This window comes from Truncatella angustata (genome assembly GCF_020726525.1).
Source record: "Truncatella angustata strain MPI-SDFR-AT-0073 chromosome Unknown BKA67scaffold_8, whole genome shotgun sequence".
Classification (NCBI taxonomy): domain Eukaryota; kingdom Fungi; phylum Ascomycota; class Sordariomycetes; order Amphisphaeriales; family Sporocadaceae; genus Truncatella; species Truncatella angustata.
The window spans coordinates 2,669,812-2,688,021 of NW_025763388.1; the positions used below are offsets into that span (position 1 = coordinate 2,669,812).

Below are 18,210 nucleotides of genomic sequence, written 5' to 3' on the forward strand. Positions count from 1 at the left end.
TACTGCTCGAAGCCAAGGCTGATATCAATGCTCAGGGCGGCTATTATAACAACGCATTGCAGGCTGCTTCATTAAAAGGGCATAAAGAGGTTGTACAAATACTACTCGAAGCCAAGGCTGATGTCAATGCTCAGGGCGGCCATTACGGCAACGCATTACAGGCTGCTTCGTATGGAGGGCACAAAGAGGTTGTATAGATACTGCTCGAAGCCAAGGCTAATGTTAATGCTCAGGGCGGCAATTACGGCAACGCATTACAGGCTGCTTCATATAGAGGACACAAAGAGGTTGTGCAAATACTGCTCGAAGCCAAGGCTGATGTTAATGCTCAGGGCAGCTATTACGGCAACGCATTACAGGCTGCTTCATTAGAAGGGCATAAAGAGGTTGTGCAAATACTACTCGAAGCCAAGGCTAATGTCAATGCTCAGGGCGGCCATTACGGCAACGCATTACAGGCTGCTTCATTAGAAGGGCACAAAGAGATTGTGCAAATACTGCTCGAAGCCAAGGCTAATGTCAATGCTTAGGGCGGCGATTACGGCAACGCATTATAGGCTGCTTCATTAAAAGGGCATAAAGAGATTGTGCAGATACTGCTCGAAGCCAAGGCTAATGTTAATGCTCAGGGCGGCCATTACGGCAACGCATTACAGGCTGCTTCATATAGAGGACACAAAGAGGTTGTACAGATACTACTCGAAGCCAAGGCTAATGTCAATGCTTAGGGCGGCAATTACGGCAACGCATTACAGGTTGCTTTATATAGAGGACACAAGGGGGTTGTGCAAATACTACTCGAAGCCAAGGCTGATGTTAATGCTCAGGGCGGCCATCACGGTAACGCATTACAGGCTGCTTTATTAGAAGGGCATAAAGAGGTTGTACAAATACTACTCGAAGCCAAGGCTAATGTCAATGCTCAGGGCGGCCATTACGGCAACGCATTACAGGCTACTTCATTAGAAGGGCACAAAGAGATTGTGCAAATACTACTCGAAGCCAAGGCTGATGTTAATGCTCAGGGCGGCGATTACGGCAACGCATTACAGGCTGCTTCGTTTAGAGGATATAAAGAGGTTGTGCGGATACTACTCGAAGCCAAGGCTAATGTCAATGCGCAAGGCAGCCTTCTTAGTAACGCATTATAAGCTGCTTCGTTAAGAGGGCATAAAGAGGTTGTACAGATACTACTCGAAGCCAAGGCTAATGTCAATGCTCAGGGCGGCAAATATGGCAACGCATTACAGGCTGCTTCGTTAAGAGGGCACAAAGAGGTTGTGCAGATACTGCTCGAAGCCAAGGCTAATGTCAATGCTCAGGGCGGCAAATATGGCAACGCATTACAGGCTGCTTCGTCGGAAGGGCATAAAGAGGTTGTGCAGATACTGCTCGAAGCCAAGGCTAATGTCAATGCTCAGGGCGGCGAATATAGCAACGCATTACAGGCTGCTTCGTCGGAAGGACACAAAGAGGTTGTCAAGCTTCTTCTTTGGAAAGGTGCTGAGATAAATATCCGTACTAAGGACGGGTATACGCCGCTTAATGCTGCTGCTTCTGCCGGATATGCCGAAATAGTCAGCTTGCTCCTCGAGAAAGGTGGCAACTCATCGATTCCAGACCATTGCTAATTCACGCCACTTAACAATGCTTCGTATAATGGACACGCGGAAGTGGTACATCTACTTATTGAAAATGGTGCCGACCTGGCAATCGCAGAAAACAATGGATGGACTCCTCTTATTACCGCTTCCATTAAAGGGCACGTTGCAGTAGTCAAAGCACTGATCGCCGTGGCAACATGTGAGATCAACGCTTGTGACGAGCATGGGCTCACCGCTATAGCATGGGCTGCTAAAAAGGGCCATGTCGAGGTTGTTGACCTGCTGCTTGAGAGAGGTACACACGCTTTGGTTCCAGATGCACTTGGGGCTACATGTATCAACTTGGCAGCAAAAGAGGGACATCTTGATGTGGTAAAGAGACTACTTGATCACGGCTGTCGATGGGATGTGTCTGATGCTTGTGGATCAGACGCTCTTCAGCTGGCTACTCTTGGTGGACATTCTCACATAGAGGCACATCTACTCACACTTGGTGCTCGAATCCCAGACGATGTGTTTGGGCTTGCCATTCTGTTCGAGGGGTAACATCACGTCGACTGTCGGTATCATCCAGGACCTGCTAGATAAAATGGGCGGTAGAGGCAGAAGCTTATACTCGTTCACGAGCAAAATTATTGACGCGGCTTGTTGATTTTCAGTGGAGCATCTTAGCACTTCACATATAAATGCTATAGAAACAAGTGTGGTTGAAAGCAGATAGTCTAATGCAATCGATTATTTGTTCCCCACTAGAAAGACAAAATTCAAATCGATTATCCGATTATCGTCGGCTAAGATTACTGTGAAGACGCGGCTCTCCATGCGTAGATTGTCATTCAGTACTAGCGACTCACTACTCAGGGTATCGACAATATCTCACGCCACCTCGACTCACAGCGGATCTTGATGGAGATGGAAAAGCAGATCCAACGTAAGTATCTCTTGAGCGTTCCTTTGCTCTAAGCTCAAAGTGATAGGTGAAATGAAGAAAGAGCTAGACGACTGGCTCTGCGCGTCGTCTACGCACGCTACATACAGCGTTTCCGTTCAGAAGAAACTACCCAACACCTGTGAATGGATCATGGATTGTGGTGATCAGATCCTGGATATCCCAGGTGATATCGCAAAGGCCAGACACTTTCGATTAGGCGTGCGCAAACCTCGAGATACACAAAGAACAAAACGCATCGTCGAGTGAAGTGATGGAACTGTTCAAGGGTATCGTTGAAAATGTTCCAAACGGCACCTTTGTCGTGGATGGGTTGGATGAGTGCTCCACCAAAGGAAGTTGGTCTACGACACATAGTAACACTCTTGCCTCATTCCTTCAAAAGACCATACATACGATTTCCGGCACCAGCTTACGACTCCTAATAGTCAGCCGTGAGGATCAGGACATTCGGAGCGGTTTGTTCGAAGCCAGTGCAAACGGCGTAGGAATTAAACTGCTAGGGTACAAGATATCACCGAGTGATGTGAAACCAGATGCGACCAAGCTTTCTCACGACATCGTGAATTAGAAGTTAGACAACCAAAGCACAACATTGAGATCGGAAATCGCGCAAAGAATGGGTGACCGCTGCGATTCCATGTTTTTACGGATTCGACTGCTGAAAAATGACATACGTGGCGGTTAGAACCAGAAGCAGCTGGAACGGATTGTGGACCAAACCCCTCAAGAGATCAGTAAACTCTACGATCGGAATTGGGAAAGAATCATAAGACGAGGGAATGATAGGGCCTGAGCATCATCGATTCTGAGATGGGCAGCTTTCGGTCTCCGCCCCATCACGATTCTTCGGGTTTGTTGGTTTGTTTGAGACCGGACTACGTGGTCAGTCGATTTTGATTACACTGTTTGACAAGCAACGAGTAGTGGATGGGAAACAATATTGGTCAATCAGCAACGTTATTAAATTGCTTGATGATGACATAAGACGCTCCAGTATTGGTCAAGGCCTGTGTAACATGTAGCGAATTTCTTTACTAACAGCTAAATAAGATTGGTCGTGATTATATTGCTTGAATTTCCAGTTAACTGTACCTCTTAATCAGCCAGTAGTCAAGGCATCACACCATTTTTAGCTAAGATTGTCGTGAAGACGCGGCTCTCCCAGCTGGCACACTGCAGACCAAATGCTGAACCTTCTGCACAATTTCCACTCACGGGCGCCCGGATCGAATAAAAATGGTGAAATGCACCCCATACTCCGCAAGGGAAAATGCGTGGTTGCTTAGCAGATGCGACACCCCTCCCCTACTAATTCCATATCGCAATCACCCGCAATCCTTCCTACGCCAAGCCTTTCATACTCATTAGCATCCGGAGACACAAGCTTTACGAACAACGCAAAATATCGAAGACCAGTGGCGTGATCCCCCAGCTTTGCGACAATAACCATCTTTGGTATAGCCGAAACATCAACCTCTCTGTCGAAACTGATCCATCCTTTCTTCGATTTATTAGTATCGAACAATTGTGCGTCTTCATCGCCGTTTCCTGTCTCAATCGTTATACGTAAGTCTTTAAACTTCCATATAGAGACCGTTAGAGCTTTTTCGTCAAACTCGATTTGATTTGTGAACAAATCCAAATTACCCCACTTATACTTAGCGTGTATAAACCGAACAGCTCCCTCGTAAGCCATCCAAGACCACGATGGCACTGAGCGATCATATTTGATCCTTTCTATTACCTGCTTATCTGATCGTTGCCAGAGAAGCGTCCGTTGTAGATACGATCCAACGATTCCATAATGTATTCGACACGGCAATGCTTTCGCAATACGGTCCATTAGCCCGGCAACTGCGACAGGCCTATCAGAAGGCTTTGTCAATTTACGGCAAGAGTAGTCTTCGATTAAAGCTTCAATAAAATCGATAGTACGACCAAAACCAGTTTGCCGGAGTCGGTCTGGGAATTGGGGGTCAAGCTGGAAGTATTTCTTGCTTCCTGGTAAACTATAACACATTATGATCAGTGATTTGGCGTTGATCGGATTTGATCGGGAGTGCTCACCTTTGTAACCAGATTTTATCTCCTGCATAGACACCCTCACCGCATTCACCATACACTTGGTTTTTGCTGAAGTGTATCGTGCGCGATGAGAGAAGCCTCTCCTGCATGACCCAAGCTCGTGTGTTCAATGGAGCCTGACTTGTATCATTTACGTCTTTATCGAAATCAGCTAGATTTGTCGTTATATAAACGGAATCGCCGCTGTTGTTTCGAACATAAAGACCTTTGTTCATCTCTCTTCCGCCAAGAAAGCCAGAACGAGAGTTTGGAGCCACGGTTGCTGCTATTGTGCAATAGGCAGATGCAAAGATATCCTCCATTCGTTTCGACTCTTTTTCCCAATCATGGTCACTGTCTTGGATGATACATAGCGAATCGATCCATAGATATTGTATACCGAGCTGGCGTACGACCTCGATAGCATCCATAAAGGTTTGTGGAAGTTCGCTGAGCTTGAATCCAACTGATCGGTCTGCCAGTTCCCCTTGGAACGTATGTCGAAGATTCTGTAAACCAACCTCTCGTATCACTTCGAAAGCCTCTCGAAGCTTGTTGCGAATGTCTCCATATCTAAGGTCCCTAATATGGGGCCGAAGATGTCCTCGCTTTGTACGCCACAAAGGTGATTTATCCTCATCCAATTGGCCCCAGCAATGAGACAGAGCAATAAACTTATCGCCTTTAATCTTAGCTCTGTGGTCAAGGCGTAAATCGTCTGGGTTACTAGATGGATTGACATTTAAAAGTCGTGTAGGTAATGATCGCTTGCCGCGACCATGGCAAGAATGGGTTTGGTCACAATTTTGGAGCCATGCTCTCAACTGGGCGAAAATATATATATCTGGACTGATTGAAGAATGGTCCGGTTCTGATCGCGGATTAGTGTTATTGACTAAGTAATATTAGCATCGACCCGTGATAGGCGGATAAGGGGTATTACGAGGATATAATCGAAGTATAGGCGAGTGTATAGATGATGTAGTCGAATTTAGGATAATAGTCGATCCCTCGCGGTTGACGGATAGGTTGGGCGATCTTCCTGAAAGTTGCTCAAGAATCAAGTTACAAAGAGGGCACTCTTTTATAAAGCGTTTGAAAGGTTCAATTGTACCTAGAGAAGCTAGATGCGTACAGTTGTCGCATATAGGCGTAAGAGAAGACTGGCAATAATCCAAAGAAGGGCTAACGCCAGTCATAGAGGGAATCCATCGGTTACGCTATAAAGGAGTTAAAGTGTCGAGAATGGTCTGGGATATATAACAGTAGCGTAACATCTACTTACTAGCTGGTAGCGTTAGTCCCTCCAATTAGTTTATATCACATTAAATAAGAGGGATTAACGCAAACTTACATCCTATTCCCACCGAAATGTCCCTCCGGTCAGTCCAAGTCATTCCAAGCGCAAAAGAGAGATATGGTCGTATTCACTTACCTCCTATTCCCACCGAACAGTCCCTCCGGTCAGTCCAAGTCATTCCAAGCGCAAAAGAGAGATATGGTCGTATTCACTTACGTACTATTCCCACCGAAATGTCCCTCCGGTCAGTCCAAGTCATTCCAAGCGCAAAAGAGAGATATGGTCGTATTCACTTACCCGCTATTCCCACCGAACAGTCCCTCCGGTCAGTCCAAGTCATTCCAAGCGCAAAAGAGAGATATGGTCGTATTCACTTACCCGCTATTCCCACCGAACAGTCCCTCCGGTCAGTCCAAGTCATTCCAAGCGCAAAAGAGAGACATGGTCGTATTCACTTACCTCCTATTCCCACCGAACAGTCCCTCCGGTCAGTCCAAGTCATTCCAAGCGCAAAAGAGAGACATAGTCGTATTCACTTACCCACTATTCCCACCGAACAGTCCCTCCGGTCAGTCCAAGTCATTCCAAGCGCAAAAGAGAGATATGGTCGTATTCACTTACGTACTATTCCCACCGAACAGTCCCTCCGGTCAGTCCAAGTCATTCCAAGCGCAAAAGAGAGACATGGTCGTATTCACTTACCTCCTATTCCCACCGAACAGTCCCTCCGGTCAGTCCAAGTCATTCCAAGCGCAAAAGAGAGACATAGTCGTATTCACTTACGTACTATTCCCACCGAACAGTCCCTCCGGTCAGTCCAAGTCATTCCAAGCGCAAAAGAGAGATATGGTCGTATTCACTTACGTACTATTCCCACCGAAATGTCCCTCCGGTCAGTCCAAGTCATTCCAAGCGCAAAAGAGAGATATGGTCGTATTCACTTACGTACTATTCCCACCGAAATGTCCCTCCGGTCAGTCCAAGTCATTCCAAGCGCAAAAGAGAGATATAGTCGTATTTACTTACAAGCTATTCCCACCGAACAGTCCCTCCGGTCAGTCCAAGTCATTCCAAGCGCAAAAGAGAGACATAGTCGTATTCACTTACGTCCTATTCCCACCGAACAGTCCCTCCGGTAAGTCCAAGTCATTTCAATAACACATATCGTCACACTAACCTCCTAATTACAAGATTAAGTGACTATTCCTAAAGTAAGCTCGCTTTTACATACGCTCTATATAGGGCTCTATTAGTAAATAATCCCTATAAACTTTCGCGTTACGTTCCTTACCTTAAATAAATCGCCTGTTAATGTTCGAGATTGAGGATTTAGCGATCCTATAAAGGTCGCCATTCTCACTTTCAGCTACTTATTAGCGTTTGAAAACGAAAAGTTAGGCAAGATGAAGTGAGCGATCTTAGCCAAAATGCTAAATTACCATGAGCGGGGCTGACCTAATTAAAGCTAGTCCTTATTTAGAACACCATGCCCGGCCATCTGTAACCGTTTACTCCGTTTTCACTACGTCAAAGGTTTTTATTACAGACCTCTAAATAGTCGTGTAAGCTAGCTAAAGGCATTTCCATCCGCCATCAATTCGAAACGGTGTGGTAGGGTGTATGCCTTCGCTGGAAGTTCTGCCTTCGTTTATGCATCAACCTGCATATAAGAACCGGAAGTGACTGCATCCGAGGTCTATTACCAGTTATAATGGCCAGTTTGAGCGGGGTATTTCTCGCGTGTCCAATGTTAATTGGTGGTGGTTGGGCATGCCGTCAAGCGCCTTTTAGAATTACGGTGATTCAGACCGTACATTGTTGTGTTATGTGAGCATTGCCGTTTTTGGCTGGTTCAGAGGCTCCCACTTCCGGCCTTCATCCATCCCATATTCAGGCTCTCCAGAACCAACGCGTCCAAACTTATACAAGAGCTCCTTGCACCCGCCTTTGTCAAGGTCCCTTTTTTTTTTTTTTTTTTTTTTTGGTAGAAGGCGGTTTTCTGGGGGACAAGACGTCTTTGGAGAACGTGATCCATACCATAACTAACATCAAGTTTCCCGCACTTCAGGGCGATCCAATTGATTACTTTCCTGTGCTCGAACGAATGCACTGGTCCAGTGGCCGCCAGACCACGAAGGCTGAGGACGCAGTATATTGCCTACTTGGCATATTCAACGTTAACATTCCACTAATCTATGGAGAGGGCAAGACAAACGCAATGAATCGACTGCTGAAAGCGATCGAAGAGCGCACAGGTGTCCCATACGAAATCCAAGTGCGTCCTCCACAACGGGGATATGACAGAAGCGTCGAAAGCTTTGAACTCAAGAGGCCAACCGGGACTAGTCCTGTGGCTACTCCCATGGGAGATTCTGCTTTGCTCTCCTACCCCCAATACCAGGTTGAAGGAGATGATCAGCAAGAACGACACGGTTTTAGCCAAGCCCGCAGCTTACAAGACGGTTGCATAGTTGAGCTAGGCCTAGAAATAGAACCAGAAAGAAGCGGAGGGAGTCCAGTTGGACATTCGACGACGTACAACCGTGACAATGATGAGTCCGAAGAAGTTCTTCCTCTATCGAGAGTGTTCAAAAAGGTTCTTTACTGCCATCAGTGTGGATGCGGCACGACATTCGCCGGTCTTACTGATGGCGCTGGTAAATGTTCCCGTTGTGGCAGTTCAAGATGAGGCATTTGCGAAGAAATCGACTAGATGGTACGCGGTGTGCGTAATGAAGAGCCCGGCACCTTACATGTCTTTTCGGAACACATCTATATGCCAAGAGTACAAATCCTGGCCGATCATAATGACAGAGGTCGGCCGCATTTAAACGCTTGTGTGAAACTTTCATGAGCCCCACCAATGGGCATATTTGAAGTGCACGCTTCAACGTCTGGCCATCCTGTGCGTTCTACGATATGGTGGAGCATGAGCGTTACTAGATGACACCCCTCCATTTAAGAAGTATTAGTATAAGACGACCATAGCGACATTCAATGGGTGCATTCGTTTGAACTTGGTTGCAACTGTTGTGGTCGACCAGACAACATTGTGCAAATGACATCAATCCCTTAGATGTAATTCATTGATTTGGCATAGTCTGTAACTTGGTGCAATGAACAGAGTTACCCTACCGGCACAATGAAGGAGACAGCATATTCAAACGTTGAAGCAATACGCTTCCAGCTGGTACAATCGTCAGTCGTTTGCTTTAGAGTTGAAGCTCGGCTAAGAGGCTAGGTTATACTGGTGAATTTGCAGGAAAACATGATCTGCTATGCAACCACGAGTGCGTGCCTGGCTTCTTACTGCTTGAAATTTCAGTTCCTATGAGACGTAGAGGGCTAGCATCGATGTTGAAGAAAAGCTTTGCTTAAATGCATAGGAAAGGATATCCGTATCTGCTAGTTGTAGTAAAAAGGCTCTAAACTGCTGAATCCTACGTGGAAAATGACGCCGGGAATGGCGTCCAATTATGTATGGACTGATTGCCATCAGGGCGTTCCGACAGAACGAGTATTACTAGTGCTAATGGTTTGTAACATATAAACGGTTATATGTCGGTAAACATTGTCTTAACTAAATTCCTATATAAAGTGCCAAACGCTTAAAATTATGACATATAGAGTTTCTATACGAACCATCGTTTTCAAAATCGGGTGACACTTTTGAGTGTTGCTCGCTCGGAAGGCCGATCCTGATGCCAAAATTCGATATAAGACGGAGTGCGTCAAAAAGAATGAGAGACCGTGTGGCATTCTTTGCCGTCATGTATCCAAACCGCAATTATAGTTAGACGTTACTTTGACAGCTATCCTCATTCGTAGTCAAATATATGCTAGTACGAGCCCATGATTCTGTTCGTCAATCACAGGGCAGACATAACTGCTAGGGTGGCCTACAAAGAACCTAGCCTAATCTGCCAAGACGCCGAGCATCTGAGACAGCCATGGGCCTGTTCAGACGACTTCTTTGAGCATGTCGTGACCAATGAGGATGGGGCGCTTCGCCTGATGGTACAAGACAATTTTCTTAGCCAAAAACAATACGATATGGTGAAAGCCGCGCAACCGATCAAGACCACTTGGCAGATGATCCAATCGGTTCTTTTTAGTGGCTAACAGCTTGGAAGTATAGCGGCGGTGTGAAATTTAATATAGTATCATGGATATCCCTTTGAATAATACCGTACTTCACAACAACGCCGAGACCGATCCTACTGCCGCCCGTTCTGGGCCATGCTGTGCGAGTCGCATCCGCAGAGCCGGAGGCCAACGGTAGGACTTAATGGGTTGTAGATCCCAGAGGGGCATCCATCAGTAGCAAAACATATCCCACCAGTCGCCGAGCTGATGCCAGAGACGACCGAGTTGTTAATACGAGTGACAACAAGCAGCTCTGCGCTGGTGCCTGCCAAAACCTGGTCCGCGGTCGTGGTTGAGACCCGCGATAGAATTCACGGAACTCGGCTCCCGTACAACATATACAGCGTGGCCCACGGCAAGTCCGATGGGCACTGGTTGATAGAGAAGTAGCGCCGGTGCTCCAGTCTGGAAGGCAATGAGGACGAGAACAGCGCCCAGTGTCACCAGCTCCTTGGGAATCACAGTACTGCACATCCGCAAATCGAATGGCTCGGTGCTCGCCCTTCATAAAGATTTCGTTCTTGGTTACTCCAATAGTGATACCTTGGGTCAGATCTTGGTAAAATGAGGGTTTAAAGTTCAGAAAGGTTGGTGGTCATTACGAACTTCATCCGAGCAGCACTTCACTGTTGACAAACCTGGTTTTGATCTGCTCACCATATTTTTGGCAAATAAGCAGTTAAACTCTCACCGTGGTTCACTACCATCGGCCAACCCACGTATTTCTCGGTCATGATAAAGACTAGTAGACGTGCGCTGAAACCCAGATATCCCCAAGGATGACAGACATGCAAGCTCGTAACCGCTTGTATTGAATATCTTCAAAGGATGAGAAATGGGATAGAGTGCGCGCAGCTAAGAAACGCCTGGCTTGTCCTGAGGTAACATAACGTATTGATCAATACCTGACAAAGAACACAGGACGCGGAAGGGCCAGAAAAGCGAAAATCGCCCCTGGCCACCTGTGGTATTCATACATATCGAACTTGCTACGCGGCCGCTATGACGCCATGTTGGCCCACCTACGGTCGGGACTCGGACTGTTGCGTAAGTTAGGGGCCGAGGATGCCGGGCATCCGGCGAGAAGGCGACGCTCGCGAGACGAGACAAAGACACCGATGAGCCGTCGGGGTTCGGCATTCGCCCGGCTTGAATTACAATCTGCTCACTTCGACCCAGGCGCAGCACATTGCCACTGCCCGATCTCTCGCGCAGAACATGAACTCCCTGCCAACTACATCCAGCCGTAAATTCGAAAACCTGCTCCAAGCCAAAACATGGTGCATTGTAGGATCCAGTCTGCAGTTCGTGTCTGAATGTGGGGCTGGAATGATGGTTCCATAAGGCTTGCCGACAACGAAGAGCGAGCGTGTGACGAGTTCCGTCACTGAGTTCAAGGACCGTGGTGACCCTCGCAAAGCTATGGTTCGGGGCAGGCCGGTACTGGCTCATTCTCCCATCGACTGCCGAGCTCAACCACAAACTGGGGCATACTACCGGCGCTCTATCTGACCGCCACCATGTGTCGCGATGCCCCGTCGCGGAAGAGCACTCGCGCTCATGTGTGAATGACGGGTACCGTCAGGACTTCTGGGATACCTGATCGCTGTCGACGATCGCACGCGAGGCGATCCGTCTTGAAGAGGCTTGTTTGTTGGACGTGCAGCGCTCTGGGGTATCTGACAGCCACGAATCGGCTCGCCAATCTACATGTCATGTTGGGGGAAAATCAGGACCAAAGGACTTATCATGTGGCCAAGGACAGTCTCCCGGCGGAACGCGGAGCCTGTTGATGAATCAGTGATAACATCACCATAACAATTTCGTCAGCTCTTCGAGTATACAGGATTAGGTCGAACTTAATTCAATCATAGCGAGTGGTACAGATGACTGCCTGACTTGTTGCATGCATAACAGCACATCAATACTAGACACCTGACCTTATTACTCTGAGTGCGTGATAAACTTGGAGCAAAATGCACCGAGTTTGTAGGGTAGTCCAAGGACGTACGATGAATCGGAAGAACTATCGCTCAAACTCTGGGATGAATATCATTCGATGGACGTTGTAAGGATTCGCACCTGCGGAGTAATACTTGAGTTTGCGCCAAGTCCTTGGCTGGTTCGCGCCCGCTCGAGCGGATCGGCGGCATTTGATACTGTGTAGAATATACCTCCGGGAATAGCAGGACCTAGACGTCCGTGTCACACTCGCGCTCCCGCATGTGTGATTATATATGTGTATATAACAGACTCTTACGTTTCACAATCGTATACTACTTGTCTCTGCACGTGTTTCGAAACGCGGTCAGCCGCACCATTCACAAACAAACATGGAGAAAACGGGCACACATTTGGAGGGGCATTGCCAAGATGAGTCCTAATGCGCCCATTGACGATCGCGTCAAACCTTGCAACGGTCCGGAGCCCGGGAAATTGGTCCGGAGTAACCATAATAGGCATACCGACATGCGCGAGAGTGGAATGGTTGACCTTTGGACTTTTGGTTAGATCTGCAGTCCGTCGGTCTAGCAAGGTAGCTGCAGGCTTCGCGAAGACGTGGCCCCTGGACGGATTCGAAGGTAAATTGAGACGATCTTGGCCAGAATGTTTTAATTTTCGTGACATGTTTCAGTGCGATTTGTTACGGGGAATTAGTCCAGCGTGGCCAGCGAGTGTTTCTGCAGCCTACACCACTTGCATTTGCGCTTTATGAAGGTAGAGGGAACATTTGCCATGAAAGTATGTGGCCGCATTGGAATATACTCCGCGCGCATTGAGAATACTGAGCTGACTGCTTGCGGCACCTCAAATTGTGATCGCTACGCAACCGCCATCGTAAAAATATCACGCGGAAAAATTCTGCACACAGATGCAGCATCGGGCTGACATGTTTGAAATAGAAAAAGGGGTTGGGTAGCAGCGAAGGCACGCGAAAGGCGGTCGAGCAAGCACAGAGGGAAAAAAGGTGGGATAGAACGTTCGCGCCAGCAAATGTCACGATGTTCGGACCCATAGCTGGCGTTCTCGTGATTGAAAAATTGCATGATTCCTAGGCCGTGCTGATAAGGAGGACGTGGGATGTGACGGATTATGGGGCCCGCGACTAGCAGGGCAGCACACAATTGCACAGCCATAATGATCCGCGATCGGAATCCGAACGCCAAACGAGCTGATCGTGACTGGAAAGGGGGTTTGAGGATTCGTGTTGCACGCGCCTACCTGCATGCTGAGGGTTTTCACCTTGGGGCGTCTCTGCGATTAACGTTGTGAGAGGGACTTTTGAGGTGGTGTCGCCTCAATACTTGTAGCCATAGCCCTAGATTATGGACCTGAAGAGCTCAAAGCTTACCTGGGACTGATGCAATAGTTTTGAGATCGACATGAGATAGTCAAGCAGATTGGGCAACTTGTGGCAAGATGGACCGCGTTGACCATATCCGTCAAGGTAACCAGGGTTGATTGGATGGGGTCTGGGGATAGTGACAGTCAAAGTGGATGCCCATGCGGTTTAGTTGTCACTATAACATTATAAATCAATAGCAAAATGTTTGACATTTACGGGCCTTGCGGTGCCATGGCCGGAGGTTGTCCCCGGGTTTGAACCACGCTTCTCCAGGCCCATTGTAAATGAATATCACCATGACATCTGGAGGTGCCGCATATCCATTATCTGGAGTTTGATGTGCGGAGAGCCCAAGGGCTTATTATCGGGCCCGGAGGCGAATAGTGTTCGACCGGGCGAGGTATGATGTCGAGAGGACGTTTGTGAGGTTTGTGTCTGTCCGAAAATTGGGCCGGCCCCAGAAAATAATGTCATAGGGCTTGGTTGATCACTTGTGTGGCAGAGTTGTGGCCTTGGCTCGCCTTGGTTGACTTGCGTGGGACTGATTCAAAGGGCAGCGATCGATTGCGACGCTGACTGGTGTCAACAACAACGGTTGACGACAAGTCTGAGAGAAATACCCCACAATGGGCAAGAGGTCGAGGGGATTGGCCAATAATGGGGAATAATGGGAAGCTCATGGTGTTGGATACCCATAATTATGGCTGATTTGTGGAAACTTGGGATCGGCCATCGGCAGGGAAAGCGTCCACCAATATGATGTCAAGCTCCGTGGTAGTGTTAGAATCTCGACAATAGATGCCTGCAGAATTGATACGGCTCCGTACATGGTAGAAGGTGCCAGTACTCCCGGCGCGTTGCAATCGACACGATCCCCCCCCCCCCCACACATGAGCACCAGCGGATAGCCATGGAAGCTCTATTTTCTAATGCAGCATATTGACAGATCCAGCTAATGTAAGACTACTTATGTAGTTGGGTATTGGCCAACCCGTTGTTTTTCGAGTAATACTATTTTTATATATATATATATATATAATTACCATGTTATGTACAGCAGGATTGGCTCGGGTAGAATAGAATAAGGTATGGGGACTTGACAGCACCCCGCCGGACGGAAGTACTGGAAGGAATTAAGGGAAAAAAAGAAGAAGGAAAAAAAAATAGTGTCGCATCTCCCATGTGCACGTTCGTGGTGGCTAAAAAAACCCACCCCGCCGTTCTTTTCTTTCTCCAGAGCTCCATGCCCCACCTTCACCACTAATTCGGGCTCCTGGCCCCGCAGAATAGAACGCAATCTGTGGGTTCTCCAGTCTGTGGCACGCATGACCAGCTGCATTTTCATCTCTCTGTGCTTGGCCTAGAACCGCCCTTGCAGCTGGACTATCACCAGCTAGGTCGAAACTCCATTGCGACACACTCTGACCGGGACCTTGCTGCTCGATTCTGGGCACTCAACCTCCAAGCGCACCCAAGCACCCAAGCCCTTCGCCAATCCTGATCCTGATCCTGAACTTTGTGTGTGACCGTTTGCAAAGTGTACAGTGTACAGGGTACCTCCCCCCCATGCCATACGTAACAACTCCTCGGCTGAATTCACTGCGACCACACATTTATGGGCCAGTATGCCATCCTCACATTCCCATCTCTCCTCCCTCCTCTTCTCCTTCTCCTTCTTCATTCGAAACATCGCTAGTTGCACCATCCCTATAAACGCTATACCCGTTGCCATACCACCACAGCCACACCTCTTGATTACCACCGTTGCTAGTACCAGACACTATCATCACCACCATACCCGCAACAGATCTAGACCAGGTTCAACCCCCACGATAATATCACACTCTCCTGTGGCGGCCCACTCTTCGGCTTCAAATTTCCGTCCAGCCCTCCGCTCCCCAGCTCTTCTGCCATATAGCTAGGGCTACGCCTCCTCTCTGCCTCCAGGGTTCACTACTTCCTACCACACATCATTCTCCAGTCCGACTCTCAGACACAGACACATAGACAGAAGTAGCAGATCTTCTCCGCAGCCGAGGAGACACATCACCACCAGTATAACCACAACCTGTATAAAACCCCCTATGACACAAGACTATTTCCATCAGCGTAAGCGTGCGCGCCACAACGGCTATATGTCTCCCTCCGATATTCCTGGCACCAACGGTGCCGAACACAAAACCCCCGACGCTGCAAGACCCCAAACGCCAAACCCCGACCCCTATGAGTGGTTTGTCGGTGCTATCGACCAGGGCACAACTTCTACACGTTTCATCATCTTCAGCAGTCAGGCCGACATCATCGCAAGCCATCAGATCGAGTTTGAGAACTTGTATCCAGAGTCAGGGTGAGTTCGTGCAGCCATGTCCGCTCTCTATGTTCGGAAGAAAATCAACTGACAAACCTCCTTCAGATGGCACGAACATGATCCTTACGAGCTTGTCAAGACTGTTGAGGACTGTATTGAGGAGGCCACAAAACAATTTACCCAGCAGGGCTACGAGGCATCCCAGATAAAAGCCATTGGGCTTACAAACCAGCGAGAGACCATCCTCGTCTGGGACAAGCGGACAGGAGAGACTCTTTGCAATGCTGTCGTCTGGCCTGACACACGAACCAAGGACCTTGTCCGGGGCCTCAAGTGCAAGAAGGGCGCCGAGAAGATTCTCGAGCTTACCGGTCTTCCCCTCAGCACATATCCGTCGGCTGTGAAGCTGATGTGGCTCCTCGAACACAACGAGGAGGTCAGAAAAGTGTACGACGAAGGCGAGTTGGCATTCGGCACAGTAGACTCGTGGCTGGTCTACAGACTGAATGGAGGTGCCAAGAACAACGTCCACGTCACCGACAGTACCAACGCTAGCCGAACCATGTTCATGAACATTCGGTCGCGAAAGTACGACGAAGAGCTTTTGAACTTCTTCGATATTGATACTTCAAAGGTTACTCTGCCCGAGATCGTGCCGTCTTCGTGCCCCAAAATGTACGGCAAGGTCGATTCCGGCGCTCTCGCAGGCGTCAAGATCTGCGGTGTTTTGGGAGACCAGTCTTCTGCTCTTGTCGGCCAGTGCTGTTTCGAGCCGGGCCAAGCCAAAAACACGTACGGTACAGGATGTTTCTTGCTGTACAACGTCGGCCATGAGCCTGTCATCTCGAAATACGGTCTTCTGTCCACCGTTGCTTACGACTTTGGCGACAATGGAAAGCCTGTCTACGCCCTTGAAGGTAGCGTTGCTGTCGGTGGCTCTGGTGTCAAGTTCCTCATGCACAACCTTGGTTTCGAGCGCGACTCGAAGAGAGTGAGCGAGCTTGCCGAGAGTGTCGAGAACAACGGCGGTGTAGTCTTCGTCACTGCCTTCAGTGGTCTCTTCGCTCCTTACTGGATCGATGATGCCAAAGGTACTCTTTTCGGAATTACCCAGCACACCAAGAAGGGTCATATCGCTCGTGCCACTCTCGAGGCAACGTGCTTCCAGACCCGCGCCATTCTCGACGCTATGGAGAAGGATTCCGGTCACAGACTCGACAAGCTCGCCGTCGATGGTGGCATGTCCAATAGCGACCTGACCATGCAAACACAAGCCGATCTGTCTGGCATTCGCGTGGAGCGACCTGCCATGCGTGAGACCACGGCCCTCGGTGCTGCCATCGCTGCAGCCATTGCCCACCGGGAATGCACATGGAAGGACGTGAAGCAGGTCCAGGAGATCATGAAGTCCAAGCAGGGCCGCCGCGAGTTCATTCCTGAGATGGAGAAGAGGAAGGTCGCCAAGATGTACGGCAAGTGGGAACGAGCCGTCGAAATGAGCAGAGGATGGGTCGTTGATGAGAGCGAAGATGAAGACGAATTTTAAACCGCATCTAGTGTGCCAATTTCAACACGGGACCACTTATCAGGGAAACTCTTGTCACCGACAGGGGACCTGCTTCACGAGAGATGACGAGCGTCAATTTGCATGGTTTGGCGTTGAGGAAAAGGGGAATCAATACAACAACGGTGCAGCAACATATGCCGCCATTGATACATATATATAATATGGGTGTAGAATAAGATGGGGGTGCTTAGATTCTCTGTCGATACCTTTTGAGCACGTATATATTAGCACCTAATTAATAGGAAAGAAAGAAATACATAACAACCAATACTTGTATCTTGAATCGTGATTTTGTTTCGTTGTTGGACTGGCTAATAGTACCCAAATTATTCTTTCAATGCGCTCAGAACTCCTCCCCCCCCCGTTCTTGTTGATATTCCATTATATTCATTTCGAGTTTCTGCTAGATAAGGGTGTGCCAACTACTGTGTATAGACAAATCTCAATATCTCCATCCCACCTGTGTTCCCAAGACGACAGAAAAAGGAAAGAAAAAGAAGAAAAAAAGGGTGAACCTGTCCGTATACCGGCCACTCCCTACATAGTAAAAACAAGTATCAATATGCATGGTATAATTACTCAACGTGGGAACTACCTTCTCTTACGCGATTTGAAAAGCAGTACCAATCAGCCTTCGGACAGGTTTGGGGCAACTCTTATAATTAATTGGTAATGTCAGACGGGCTTGGAGTGCTCTAATCCCCGTTGCCTATTCCCTTTCCTTGATGAACTGCTGTTCCCAAGACAACACACGAACCCCCCCTCCCCCTTCTGTCTCTCTCTCTCTCTCTCTCTCTCTCTCTCTCTCTCTCTCTCTCTCTCTCTCTGTCTGAACCAAACCAAACCGTCGTGACTTGAATCGAAGCGATTATTCGTGGATGCATACATACGTGTAAACAACCTACCTCCACTTGGTGTTTGGT

General features: G+C 48.3%; 5 protein-coding genes across 5 annotated transcripts; 4 read left to right on the plus strand and 1 right to left on the minus strand.

The window, feature by feature from the left end:
- The first annotated feature begins 492 nt into the window (after positions 1–492).
- Positions 493–985, plus strand: BKA67DRAFT_579634 (uncharacterized protein). Its single transcript, XM_046103779.1, has 2 exons — positions 493–512; positions 612–985. The coding sequence occupies exon 2, from the start codon at positions 616–618 to the stop codon at positions 865–867; it is 252 nt and encodes an 83-aa protein (XP_045954649.1). The 5' UTR covers positions 493–512; positions 612–615; the 3' UTR covers positions 868–985.
- A 2,559-nt stretch (positions 986–3,544) lies between these two features.
- Positions 3,545–5,908, minus strand: BKA67DRAFT_579638 (heterokaryon incompatibility protein-domain-containing protein). Its single transcript, XM_046103780.1, has 4 exons — positions 5,735–5,908; positions 5,564–5,662; positions 4,624–5,515; positions 3,545–4,565 (listed from the first exon to the last, which is right to left on the minus strand). The coding sequence occupies exons 1-4, from the start codon at positions 5,817–5,819 to the stop codon at positions 3,839–3,841; spliced, it is 1,803 nt and encodes a 600-aa protein (XP_045954650.1). The 5' UTR covers positions 5,820–5,908; the 3' UTR covers positions 3,545–3,838.
- On the plus strand, positions 5,637–7,207 carry BKA67DRAFT_407715 (uncharacterized protein). The gene has a single exon (XM_046096727.1). The coding sequence runs from the start codon at positions 5,992–5,994 to the stop codon at positions 7,057–7,059; it is 1,068 nt and encodes a 355-aa protein (XP_045954651.1). The 5' UTR covers positions 5,637–5,991; the 3' UTR covers positions 7,060–7,207.
- Positions 7,208–7,894: 687 nt separating this feature from the next.
- Positions 7,895–8,666, plus strand: BKA67DRAFT_407790 (uncharacterized protein). Its single transcript, XM_046096728.1, has one exon. It carries the CDS (start codon positions 8,025–8,027, stop codon positions 8,607–8,609), a length of 585 nt encoding a protein of 194 aa, XP_045954652.1. The 5' UTR covers positions 7,895–8,024; the 3' UTR covers positions 8,610–8,666.
- Positions 8,667–15,547: 6,881 nt separating this feature from the next.
- Positions 15,548–17,266, plus strand: BKA67DRAFT_539958 (glycerol kinase-like protein; the record flags this gene model as incomplete). The annotated part of the gene is made up of 2 exons (XM_046100710.1): positions 15,548–15,759; positions 15,826–17,266. 2 exons carry the CDS (start codon positions 15,548–15,550, stop codon positions 17,264–17,266), a joined length of 1,653 nt encoding a protein of 550 aa, XP_045954653.1.
- Positions 17,267–18,210: the final 944 nt, after the last annotated feature.

Bases quoted from the DNA above. Each gene is read 5' to 3' on its own strand.
- BKA67DRAFT_407790 (XM_046096728.1), top strand. From the start codon at position 8,025: ATGCACTGGTCCAGTGGCCGCCAGACCACGAAGGCTGAGGACGCAGTA.
- BKA67DRAFT_407715 (XM_046096727.1), top strand. From the start codon at position 5,992: ATGTCCCTCCGGTCAGTCCAAGTCATTCCAAGCGCAAAAGAGAGATAT.
- BKA67DRAFT_579634 (XM_046103779.1), top strand. From the start codon at position 616: ATGTTAATGCTCAGGGCGGCCATTACGGCAACGCATTACAGGCTGCTT.
- BKA67DRAFT_579638 (XM_046103780.1), bottom strand. From the start codon at position 5,819: ATGACTGGCGTTAGCCCTTCTTTGGATTATTGCCAGTCTTCTCTTACG. The intron at 5,663-5,734 runs GTACAATTGAAC...AGCAACTTTCAG, and splicing joins TACGCATCTAGCTTCTCTAG to GAAGATCGCCCAACCTATCC. The intron at 5,516-5,563 runs GTAATACCCCTT...AATATTACTTAG, and splicing joins TATACTTCGATTATATCCTC to TCAATAACACTAATCCGCGA.